The sequence below is a fragment of the Cololabis saira genome, chromosome 3 (genome assembly GCF_033807715.1).
Source record: "Cololabis saira isolate AMF1-May2022 chromosome 3, fColSai1.1, whole genome shotgun sequence".
NCBI lineage: Eukaryota > Metazoa > Chordata > Actinopteri > Beloniformes > Belonidae > Cololabis > Cololabis saira.
The window spans coordinates 45,681,762-45,695,227 of NC_084589.1; the positions used below are offsets into that span (position 1 = coordinate 45,681,762).

Consider the following 13,466-nt stretch of genomic DNA (forward strand, 5'->3'; position numbering starts at 1 on the left):
TCTTAACCTTTCTGACCTTGGGGCCCAATTTTTTCAGTACAGAGTGGCCCGGGGCCCATTAAATATAAACACTGTATAGCAGGGGTATTCAACTAAAACTTTAAGAGGTCCATTTAGAGAAAATTTACTCAAGCGAAGGTCCAGAACATCATAATATATATAATATATATATATATATATATATATATATATATATATATATATATATATATATATATATACACATACATACACCCACACATACAGAAGGTAAATAAATAAGAAAGGAATGGAAATATGGCAGAAAAGGTGGGAGGAAGACCAGAAAGGACAGGGATATCACAAAATACAAAAGTCTATGTGTGTGTGTGTGTGTGTGTATATTCAAGTAGCCTCATAGTTGTATCAACATCTGCATCTGACTGTTATATTAAAAAAAGTACATATTTGCCAATTAACATGTTTAACTTGAATTAAACATTTTTTTTCTCTTAAAAATAAAGTAGATTTTATTTTATTTTTCAAATGCTATCTTATTTTATTTCTCTACCAGCAGTTTGAATTTCCCCTTTTCTTTGTTAATTGTCTCAACACATTTTTATACTAAATTAATATAAACACATCTTAACAATTTAACAGTTTTTCTTTCTTCCCCTCTTATAATCTTATGCCCCCGCTTTCTGTTGTTCAGTGAGAGAACTGAGCTCTAACTTCTCCTGTCAGGACTATAAATCTGGGCTGGATGGTGTCAGGTTCTCATGCACATGTGAAGGTGCTCATTGTTGAGCCTGAAACGATATTTAGTTTTAATTATGTTCACTGTGGAGAAAGCTGCTTCACAGCTGTATCTGGACCCAAACAGGATGTTTTAAGATGGTCAGTTTATTTTTCTGTGACTTCAGTTCAGACTTGAGTCGATATGTTTGATGAAAAACTTTGTGTTTTGTTTCAGTGGCGTTTCACTTTCGCACTTTGAACGCCCCGGTCCCTGAACGTATGAGACACTGGTTTTGTCCCAGTGGGAAGACTGATGAATTTGTCCATTCCGGGTTGCATATTTAAAAATACAACGAGGACAAAACTTAGTTTGATTTTACTTTAAGTTATTTACATTAATAAGTTGTCAGTTGACTCAGTGTGTCGGGTTTCATCGGAGCCTGATCAGCTGCGACGGGCAGAGCCAGCACCGCAGCTCTCTGGTCGCTGCAGCAGTTACTTTCCGATGCTTTTGCGAAAGCCCGAACAGTCCAGTCCAGCACACACGACAGCCCACGCATCTACATCTACCATCTTTCACCAGTAACGACGGAGCCGCCCGAGCGGCACCGACCTCCCCGGCCGCGGGGACGCGTCGGGATAAATGATCACGTCGCGATCGCTCGCTCTGGGCGCAGACCCAATTAATCGATCCCTGATCCTGGCGGATCTAAACCTACTGTGTGCAAAATGAAGGATTTTCTCTGTAACTACACACCATTTCTCTTACTATTACACGTAGAGCTAGCTGAGTGTCTTCTTCTCCTCATTTGGTCGAGAGTTGCTATGCAGTCCGGCGGCCCACACGTACAAAACTGAATTCTTTTGGCGGCCCACTAGATGGCGCTCGCGGCCCAAGTGTGGGCCGCGGCCCTATGGTTAAGAATCACTGCTTTAGACTTAATCGTTTATTTTGTAGAAAAGATGCAGGTCACAGTGTGAGATGACACTGGCATAAAACGTGATGGTTGGAGGATGCTCATATATGTGTTCATATGCTGTACTTGTAGTTAGATCTTTATATATGACACGGAAGAAGCCATTTCTGGAACAACAACTTTATTCTTCAACTGTCTCGATACCAACGCAGTAACACAAGAGTACAGTCACAGTGCCGCCTAATGGTCACACAGAGTAATGCACTTGTTTTCAAATATACTACCGTATTTTCGTGACCATTCGGCGCACCGTGTGAAAAGGCGCAGTCTCATTTCTGTGTCTCATTTTTAGATTTAAAACACACATACGGCGCACACCCCCAAAAGGCGCAGTCTACAGACACGGAGCTGAACACACGCGCGCGCCGCAAAACACACACACCCGCTGCAGAACACACACACAAGCACACAAGTGTGCTTATTTAAAAATAGAGCGGGAGCAAAACTTAGTTTGATTGTATTTTATTTAATTTTTTTACATTAATTAATCAAACCCTTCAAAGGCGCGGATCCAGTCTTTCCCCGGCGCGGACCCCGTCTTTCCCCGGCGCGGATCCCGTCTTTCCCCGGCGCGGATCCCGTCTTTCCCCGGCGCGGACCCCGTCTTTCCCCGGCGCGGACCCCGTCTTTCCCCGGCGCGGACCCCGTCTTTACCCGGCGCGGACCCCGTCTTTACCCGGCGCGGACCCCGTCTTTCCCCGGCGCGGATCCCGTCTTTCCCCGGCGCAGGCACCATTTCATGAAGCGAAAGCACCAAGACAGACCTCCATGAAAATGTTCAATTTTAATTTCTTCCGCCAGCGCTACTGCTTCAGTTTGAGGATGGTCTCATTCACGTCCGCAACTCACGGGTGCTTCACAGGCCCCCTTCTCCCTTTACCGTTCTCATGATGGCCGTCCGCCTTACATTACCGTAATACAGGTAATAGATACGGCGCACCGTTTCATGGGGTGCGCAGCACATTTATAAAAGGAAAAAATAATTTTATGTGCGCCTTATGGTCGCGAAAATACGGTACATAGATGAAGGGGAAGACCGAAGATTCAGGACAAAGTTTAAACCTCACTAATACAATAAACAATGGGAAGCACTTTTGACTTGTTAAAATCCAATCGTTTTGTCCCTTTTTTGTAATTCCAGAACTCCCACTAGAAAATGTTTGTAAGGTGGAGGACGACGGGGTTTCCAGTGACCAGCACCTCGATAACCTGGAGAGGAGCTGCAGCCCGGACCAGGAGGAACCAGGGCATCCACAGACTACAGAACTGGAGGAAGACTCCAGCGGTCAGGAGATGAAGCACGAGGACGTAGAGGTGGATTTCTCATTGGTCAATGTCGCTGATGTGAAAGTTGAAAATGGTGAACCGGGACCAAACTGTGGCCAGCTGGTGTTGCACACTTCTCCTGAAGCTCAAAACAAAGATGAGGAAGGGACTGAAAGTTTCCGCTCAGACTCCAGTAAAACTGCAGATCCGGAGCCAATGAGACGACACGGTGACCACGAAGATGCTGCTGTCCCGTCAGACAGCAACTGTAAATCAAAGCTGACCAGGACCCACACGGGGCAGAAGGCGTTTTCTTGCAGCACTTGCAGGAAAGAGTTCAGTAGAAGTTGTAATTTAATGGATCACATGAAGATCCACACTAACGAAAGGCCCTATCTGTGCGACACCTGCAACAAAACCTTTACTAGATCATCACATCTTAAAAGCCACATATACACGCACACGGGCGAGAAGCCCTACATCTGCAAAACATGTGGAAAAAGTTACAGGCTACGTTCCACCTTGGTGGTTCACTTGAGGATCCACACCGGCGAAAAGCCGTACCTGTGCAACACCTGCGGCAAAAGCTTTATTAGATTATCAAATCTTAAAAGCCACATAACCATACACACGGGTGAGATGCCCTACATCTGCAAAACATGTGGAAAAAGTTACAGGCTATCTTCCCACCTGGTGGTTCACTCGAGGACCCACACCGGCGAAAGGCCGTACCTGTGCAACACCTGCAGCAAAACCTTTGCTGATTTATCACATCTTAAACGGCACATAACCACGCACACGGGCGAGAAGCCCTACATCTGCAAAACATGTGGAAAGAGTTACAGGCTACGTTCCACCCTGGTGGTTCACTTGAGGACCCACACTGGCGAAAGGCCGTACCTGTGCAACACCTGCGGAAAAACCTTTACTAAATCATCACATCTTAACCGTCACATAACCACGCACACGGGTGAGAAGCGATATTTGTGCAAGACATGCAACAAAGGTTTTAGCCGCAGAATTGATTTGCTGAGTCACATGAACAATCACCCGGAGGAGAAGTCTGGTGACTCGTGACAAATGAAGCTCATGTTGTCGTCCTCCGGGGGCAGCTGTCCACTCCTGTCTGACCCACAGAAGAAGAACCCGCAGAAGTCCAACCACCACCTCCTGTGGCTGATGAGCCTAATCCCCTCCCCACAAGGGTTGCAGGTTCAACCCGGATTTATGCTTCTCCGTCAACTTGACGCAGAGGGAACGATGTGGCTGTGTACTTTTTTTCTTAAAGTTCTGCATTAAGTTTGTTTGAATCCCTGTTCCTTCTTAAAATCGTATTATTTGTTGCTGTTGGTAACTTGTCGTCTCCACGGGCTGTTAGTATGTGCTGAAGGTTCTTTAAACGTGACAGTTTATTTCGGTCATCTACAAAGCCTCCCTCACACGTCCTTTTTCCCGTCTGTTTCTTCTTCACTCACATTCTCTTTGTAAAGTTAATCTGCAGCTCCATGTTGTTAAACTCTCTCCATCTACTCCATTCAGAGTTTAGTCCAAGTTTGATATATTTACATGCTCAGTTTTTACAACGTTCCTCTGAAAAACACGAAGAAACTTCAGAGAAACGAGGACAAAAGAAGAAATGCAACCATCAACACGTCAGAAACAGAACAGCCAATCATCCGTCACCATTTACAGTTTAAGATTAAGATTCCCAGAATATTCAAATTTTTTGAGATAGGATATTTGAGTTTTCTTAATATGTAAGCCATGATCAGCAATATTCAAATAATAAAAGGCTTGCAATATTTCAGTTGATTTGTATTGAATCCAGAATGTATGACTTTTTTGTTTTTGTAATTGCATTACTGAAAATCACAATATTCAAATTTTCTGAGACAGTCCTGTACAAGCTAAAGTTACAACATATTTGTGTACGTTTTTCATATTATTTACATAATGAGATTTTAACAATATTATTGAATCACATGTATAAAATCAAGTTGTACTAGATTTACAACTCGTCTGACTCATGATTTCTTCTAAAGCTGATGTTGAGATCTGTGTTGAAGCTGCAGATCTGCAGGTTGGAGAGCAGGAAGAAGAGGGAGGATCATCGGGATCAGATTCCAGGAAGAGGACAGACTTTGGATTTAATCCTTTTATATCAGACATCCGTTTAGAAGTAAATGTATTTTTACCTCAACTCATAAATAGTCAGAAATAATCATGAAAATGTAATTAAGTTTTCATTTTAGATGGATGAATTATTTTATTGTTAATTCTGGAATATTACACTTTCCATAGAAAGAGCAGCAGTGCCCCCTGGTGGTGAGTTATAAAAGCTCATCAGAATCAGAAAAAGGTTTATTGCCAAGTTTGTTAAACACACAAAAGGAATTTGTTGTGGTGATTGGTGCAATACAATACAAATATAAAATATAAAAGCAAATATATAAGAGAGAAAATGTATAAGCAAAAATGTACAATATGAGGTTTTTAAAGTGCCGGATATGAGTCTATGCAAAAGTGACTTAGGATGTGCGTTAAAGGGGACCTATTATGGCATTTAATGTATATTTTAAACAGACATTGAATGTCTTAAAAACAATCTAAATATTGTTTTTTCTACATAAATCAGAAATTCAGCCTCTGGGCCATGTCTCTAGTTTTACCCCTTCTAACCTCCTTCTCTGTGAGGGATTATGAGGGGATGAGAGGTTATGATAATGAGGCTCTGTGCTGATTGGCTGCTTGAATGACGTGTAGCAGGGGAGGGAACAAAGCCTCGCTCCAGGCAGAAGAGCCGGCTGCGTACACAAAGCGTGTCCCATGTGATGCGATCGAACTTGAGTGACAAAATAAATTCCATTGCTTTATTTTTTTGTATTGGACTGTCCTAACTGGCCGCGAGTTTAACGGTTTCAGTGTGGACAGAGAGCGTCCGATGTCACGCAGCTCGACGCGATAGTCGGCAGTTATGACACGGTGTAAACGGATCTTAAAGCCTGAATTACGGTTCTGCGTTAAATCGACGCGTAACCTACGCCGTAGGTTCTGCGTTGTTGTAACGCAGAACCATAAATCAGCCTTTAGTCACCTCGTCTTCACACAGGAAGATTTAATTGAATTCTAAACAGGTACACCACAGTTATTTACTCCGATTCCTCATCATTTCATTTTATTATGTTACAAGACAAATGAATCACGTTAACTGTAAAGAAATCACAACACTGAATTTTCACAAATGGCAACTTTATTGTTAAAAAAAAAAAATAACATAAGTTGTATATAAGTAACATTTATGCACTAATGCTGGCTCAAGGAAGGACCGTGCATCTTCTGAAGGTGTCGTTGAACAGCTTCAGATAATAATGATCTTAACTACGCTGCAGCTGTCTGGACATGTGGTTGGGTGGAGCAGGTCGTCCTCCATCCTGAAGGTCGTGGACTGACCCCAGTCTGAGGAGTCTTTGAGCAGGACACTGAACCCCACACTCTCACCTGATATGACGACTGGGCTACGATGTAGAACATAATTACTACTGTAAATATCCAGTACTGATACTTGAAAATCAAACTTGTCGTCAGTTCAACATTTACTGGAATTTAAACTGAGCAGAGAGAACTTGGAAGCAGGACTGAAGATCACAAAACTGCATCTGGACGAACCAGCAAACTTCAGGAACCGTGTCATCAAGATTCAGGTGTCTGTTCCGGGACTCTCCTGTGTTTCCATGGAGATGCCCTCTGACCCTGACCTCTTCCTCATCTTCATCATCAGCACCAGCAGCAGGATGGCAGCAACCATCAGGACGACGGAGCAGAGATGACGTGGACACTGAATGAGCGGAAAGACTCCGCCCTCCAGCTCACGTCCAGCCGGTTGTCCAGACTCAGGTGAGACGCTGCGCAGGTGTACTTGTGCTTCCTCTGCAGCTCCTCTTCATCCACCACCAGCGTCTTCCTCAGCTGGTAGAGACCGTTGCCGTTGGGCAGCACCGAGCCAACGGTCATTTCCTCCTCGTCCACGGGTTCACCGTCCCGCAGCAGCGTCAGGTTGATGTGGCGAGGGTAGAAGTCTGTGGCCAGACAGGTGATCTGGGCCCCGCCCCCCCCCGGCTGTGATAGGAGGCGTAGTCGAGGTCGAACACGACGCATCACCAGGTGCTTGTTGATCTCCAGCAGGTGTTGCAGAGTCCGGGCACAGAAGGGCAGGAAGATGTTTGAGAAGCGCATCTGAAAGTAAATCTGCTCCATGGTGTCCAACTGGAACTCCCAACCATCACCACCGCCGTACAGGAAGTGGGTCGTGTTACACACTACGCTTTCGGCATCATGACCATTCACACCATCCCTGACCATGAGGAAATTATGCTGATCGTCTTCCTGGTCCCCACAAACCACCATCCTCTGGTAAACGTAGATGCCTGGAGAGGTCAGGTTCAGCTGTTTTCTGGCTATGTCCAACCTGATCCTCATATTCTCCATATTGTTCCACAGCCCATTCAAGGCGAAGTGTCCCACGTCAAGCTCCTCCCCTTTCTCACCTCCAGCACCGACCTTCATCACTCTGTTGGTCTCTGAGTCATAGTACCCCACCTGGATGTCGTCCAGCATCAGGACCCCAGAGAACTCTGGGAACTGGGTTGGTCCTGAGATGTAGGTGAGCAACACCGACAGCGAGTGCCCGGAGTCTAAAAAAATGCACAGAATTATCGGTAAGACCAGGGGTGAAAGTAAGCTGGATCGGTCCGGAACGGGAATCTGGAAAGAAATATAGACCCGGATCCTACAAGAAGGCGTTTTGAGCAGAGTGGGAGGAGAGAGAAGAGTGGAGAGGACAGATGATCCAGCTGTTATTCCCAGTTTACTGATGCTCACAACACGAGCAGAAACGAATCAAACGTTAACTAGAAGACAAACGTATCCCTTTATCTAACGCTGCCAGTTTGTCCCTCAGATGAGCAAACTACACTACAGCGGTGTAACGTTACATTTACACCGCTGTAATGTAACGAGCTGCCCACAGCGCCTCCTGGTGGCAGAACACAGGAATATACAGTGAACACATATACAGAACACACCTGTCAAGTCTCCCGTTTAGGTGGAAAACTACCGTATTTCACCCCTCTTTCCCGCTGTCTTCCCGTATTAGTATTTTCCTGTAAATTTCCCATTTTATAATATAATAATTTTTAAACCGCAAACTGAATTGTCACTAGTCTCGCCAGAAACTGCTTCTTGCTGCAGCCTGGGGGGCAGTTCTCACGAGGTTAGTGGAAACAACGGGAACAAACTCGGAACAAATCAGAGATGGATGGATGTAACCAGAGAGAGGAGACATTTCTGACAAAAAAGCAAACTTTGTGTAAATATCTCTAAAAAAAACTTTCCTAAAGAGGAGCAGGACCATGAACAGTCACGAGTTCTGAAAGTTATTTCAGCTGGAGACACAGAAACGTGCGTCTGTGTCATCAGTCATTAATGGCAGAGAGCCACATGAGTGAAAATGACAAATTAAAATAAAATGTAAATGTTTCACTTGAAGACAAACAATGCATATATAAACTAAAAATGTTTAAAATAAATAAGTGTGCTTTAATTCACTAGTGTTTTCATTTAGGCTCTATTAAAGGAATTACAAACACAGGAATGTCCACAGCATTTCAGTGTCAACAAAGGTAGAACTAGCAGATTCTGAGCTCATAATTGTAGTTTGTAAGTGGTTGACAGGCAGTTATTTTAGATTTCTCATAAATCTGTCTTTAAATGTAATATAATACTGGACCTCGGTGGGACTGGCGGGACAGCGGCGGAAAATTTCACTTATTTTAAAATCCAAAACTTGACAGGTACGATACAGAATCGCCATCAAAATGCAGAGAAAGATTTACGACATATTTAAGAGAAAAAGGGAGTCCGACTCCGAAGTTAGAGATGAAGAAAAGAGGGAGGAAGCAGCAGCAGAACCAAAAAGAGGTGCAGGCTATTGACAGAATTAAGGGCCGACTAACTAAATAATGTTAAACTTTACTGTCTCAGAACACACACACATAACATTACACTGGAAATTATATTAAAAAAAAATTGTTTTTAATTTATTTAGATGGGATAATGCATATTGATAGCCAACACATAAAGCAGTGTAAATGTAGGCTATTATTTCTGTGCAGCTCTCATCTAGAACATTACATGTCTGTGTGAGAACAGCCTTTTTACAGTTAGTCTTGTTAGGTAAACAACACTAGTTTTAGTATTCTTATAAACTATAAGCATATTATAATTTTAAAATTGTAAAATTGAATTTGTGTCTGAGGTTTGGCCCGTGTGGGGGGGGGGGTTAGTTCCTACAAGAACTTTATCCTACTGTAAATAAAGAAACACAGCTGTTTCCAGCAGTATTTGTTACCTGAACTCATCACCAGGTGGAGGAGCAGAAACCCCGACATCAGCTGGAGAACAAACATATTTATTAACTGCTGGTAAAAACCCGACTGTCTGTTTCTGAGTTTTTACTTTCAGTTTTGCAGATGAAAACACACGAAGACCCACGAAGACCCACGCAACAGCAGCGGAACTGATGAGCAGAGTCTGGTTCCTGACGGACGGACAGAGGAGGAGGACGGACGGTTCTGTTGTTTCCTTTCTTTTTCCTCTTCAACAATGTCTAAGGTGAATCATCTGAGAGAGTTTATCGGTCAGCGACTAACAGCAGCTGCTGTAGAAATATTGTCAGTGTTTGAAAAAAGCATCTTGGAGTATGAAGAAGAGCTCGACCGTCAGCGCAGACTGTTGGACCTCGCCTGGAAACCTGAAATCAGACTCCACAGAGTCGGTACGTAACCCTGGAAAGTTGAATGAATGAACACATGAGTATGACTCCTACAAGATCCCTTTGTTTCCAGTTAAAAGCCGTGGTGATGAAGCAAACCAACTAAATGGGAAACTCCCCAGCTCAAGCAGCTGCTGATGTGGGATTCGGAAACATCCCGAACTAACTTGTTGTTCTGTTTACTTGGTGCTGCCTTTCATGCTCCATTCACACTCTGGACCAGACTCATATTTCACACTTTACACTTAATCCTTTATTCTGTAGAAAAGATGCAGATCACCGTTTTTTTAGATTTATTTATTCAGCACAGTATAAAAAACAGAACAAGTAACATACAAATGTAAAAGAGAGATTGGTAAAGTGCTCGACTCCGGTCCGTCATTACGGTCAAATCAGCTGCTCCTAAATTTCATGTGCTCCTATTTCAATCTTTATAGTAAATGAATGAAAGCGGCTCAGAAACAGAAAGATATGAAGTTCTGAGTTTGAGATAATGCAGATGTTTTTTTTTTCATATATTTTTTTCATTACCTTGATTACACCCAAACTTCCACCGTAATATTTACACACTCTTACTGTAAAATATTTTTTTTTTACTTCAGGTTCTGTTTTGCAGAAACTATAAAAATCTCCCATAATTTCACCCAATAGCTCATATATCTCTCTTCATAACTACAATCACTACAGGCATGCTTCATTTCAAACAATTTTTCTTTAGAAATATTGACATATTAAGGTGTAAAACTTCAAACACTACTTTTCTACAAAGGCCTTTGTTGCAGAGACTGTAAAAATGAATTCTAAAACTAAATCAAATATCCACATAGTGTGCTTAAGTATGATTATAAAACAATGAGGCGATTGTGGTGACGGGACTGAGCCTGTGATTCTGTGTGGATTATAAAAGTACAGTGAATGTGAAATTGAGCAGACCTGTAGTGAAAAGTTTGAAGTTCAGATCTTAATATTTCAATATTTGTACAGTAAAATTGTTTGAAATTAAGCATACTTGTAGTGACTGCAGTTGTGAAGAGAGGTATATGAGGTATTGGGTGAAATTATGGGTGAATTAATTTTTATAGTCCCTGCAAAACAGAACCTGAAGCAAAAAAGGAGACTGACCTTTTTAGAAAAGGTGTTTGAAGTTTAGATCTAAAAGAAAAGTGTTTCATCCTTTTCTTTTACAGTAAGAGCATGTAAATATTACGGTGGAAGTATGGGTATATGAAAAAAACATATCTGCATTATCTCAAACTCAGTATTTCATATCTTTCTGTTTCTGAGCCGCATTTATTCATTTGCCGTAAAGGCTGAAATAGGAGCACATGAACATTTAGGAGCGGCTGATTTGACCGTAAATACGAATGACGGCTGGCTGGACCGCAGTAGTGCTCAGTTGAGGCAAAAAGCCCAAGGGGCTTATACGAGGCCTCTGCCTGTAAAATACAGCAAAAGATTGTACAAAGATTTAAAATATGCAGAATACATGATTGCAGTCTAAAAACAAAGACAAAGCAAATAAACAGCAGCATGAATAGAATACATGATATCTACATGATTAAAGAAAAAAATAACAAATCTAGAAATATCATTAGGTAATTTGATCAATTAAATGTGTCCTGAGTTTACGTTTAAAATGATTGAATGAAGTAGAGGTAGACGAGATTGCTGTAGGTGTTCCATAACTGTATCTGATGGAGAACTGACACAAACCAGTACGGAACTTCAGGAGATTTAAATGATTAGCTTGTCTTGTATTAAAATGGTGCATATCACTGTTGAACTGAAAACAATCTTTACATGGCAAAGAAAATGAAACTGGAAGGAACAATACTTTGAAAATAAAATTGCAGGTTTGATATGTATTTAACTTAAAGATGGGTAAAATATTGAGTTGTTTGAAAAGAGAGGCAGAATGAGCAGACCAATTACTGTGTGTGGCAATCCTGCAGAATCTTTTTTACAACATATGAAGTTTATGAAGATGTGTGTTGTAGCTAGCTCCCCAAATAATATTACAGTAAATGAGATATGTATATATCAAGCTATAATAAAGAGTTGGGAGACAATTTTCATTCACCAAACAACGGAATTTGCCAATAATACCAATAGATTTAGATATTTTTTTACAGACATGATTGATGTGGTTTTTACAGCTTAAACTTTCATGGATAATTACATCAAGGAAGGTTGTTGATGTAACCTGAGTGAGCGGGTCATCTCCTATAGACAGACCAGTGTTAGATTTACAATATATTTTATATTGTGATGCAAAAATAATAAAATTTGATTTTTTTTATATTCAGTGATAGTTTGTTAATTTTAAACCATTTTGAAATGTTTTGTAAATCATGGTTGGCCTTTCCCATTACAGATGAAAAATCATTATGTGAAATAAATAAGTTTGTATCATCGGCAAAAAGTACAGGAAACAAGGAGGACGAGGCTGCGGCCAAATCATTTCTATGAATCAAAAACAACAGGGGCCCTAGTATAGACCCCTGGGGGACCCCGCATTTTAAAGTGGACCTCTCTGATGATTTACGGTCAATGATGACAAATTACTGACGGTTATGAATATAATTGAAAAGCCACACATGAGTGATTCCAGCAAATTCATACTGTAGTCATTTTTGAAGAAGAATATAAAAATTAACTGTGTCAAAAGCTTTGGATAAAAAGAAAAGAAAGGTTCCCAAAGTGTATTCATTTTTATTGATTGCAGTGTGAATTTTATCAACCAATTGATGTATAGCCATTTCTGTAGAATGATTTTTCCTAAATCCATATTGGTGTTTATACAGTATATTACAGTCCTGCAAATGTTTCATCATTCTGTTATAGACCAATTTCTCCAGGATCTTTGAGAAACCTGGGAGAACAGAAATGGGCCGGTAGTTACTAAATACACTATGGTCTCCAGATTTGTAAACAGGGACTACTTTGGCAATTTTGAGGTCATTGGGTATTATTCCAGTTTCTAGAGATTTGGTGAAAATATGGGTCAAAGGATTAGCAATTGAATGTCTAGTTTTCATAATTAAGTTAGATCTGACCTCATCATGACCAGCAGCTGAGTCTTTCAGGCACATCATTATGTCCAAGATTTCCTTCTCTGTAGGAGGCTTGAAGCTCTGAATAGAAGGATGGGAACCTGTCAGAAACTCAGATGGAGACCTGGCTATAGGAGTTATCCTTTCTGAAAGAACTGTACCAATATTAACAAAATAATTGTTAAAAACATATGCAATGTCAGATGGGTCAGAGTAGACTCGATTTTCATCACCAAATAGAGATGGAAGAGTGGCTGTGGAATTATCCATATTTAGAAGCTGGTTAATGACTCCCCGGGTAGTTTTATGTTATTAGAAGCCTCATTGAATTTGTCGGAAAAGTACTTTTTCTTGGCAGTTCTAACAAGATGATTATAATTGTTACGAAATGTCTTATAATTTGCTATATTAATTGGGGATGGATTACTGATGAATTTCTTATACAATCTATTCTTAGCTTTCAGAGACTTATGGAGATCTGGTGTAAACCAGGGTTTTCTAAATGCAGAGACCTTGTTTGCTTTTTTGCTGACAAGAGGAAAGCACCTGTTGAATACAGAGTTGAAAGACTTGAAAAATGACTGATATGCTTGTTCAACATCATCATGGGTGTATCCATCATCCCATAGGATGTCATCAACCTGC

At 41.3% G+C, this 13,466-nt stretch overlaps 2 protein-coding genes across 2 annotated transcripts; one reads left to right on the forward strand and one right to left on the reverse strand.

Annotated features, from left to right (window-relative positions):
* Positions 1–3,091: 3,091 nt before the first annotated feature.
* LOC133440432 (zinc finger protein 239-like) lies at positions 3,092–4,207 on the forward strand. Its single transcript, XM_061717691.1, has one exon. The coding sequence runs from the start codon at positions 3,156–3,158 to the stop codon at positions 4,014–4,016; it is 861 nt and encodes a 286-aa protein (XP_061573675.1). The 5' UTR covers positions 3,092–3,155; the 3' UTR covers positions 4,017–4,207.
* Positions 4,208–6,743: 2,536 nt separating this feature from the next.
* On the reverse strand, positions 6,744–9,385 carry LOC133440685 (hereditary hemochromatosis protein homolog). Its single transcript, XM_061718003.1, has 2 exons — positions 9,346–9,385; positions 6,744–7,630 (listed from the first exon to the last, which is right to left on the reverse strand). The coding sequence occupies exons 1-2, from the start codon at positions 9,383–9,385 to the stop codon at positions 6,744–6,746; spliced, it is 927 nt and encodes a 308-aa protein (XP_061573987.1).
* Between the last annotated feature and the right edge of the window lie 4,081 nt (positions 9,386–13,466).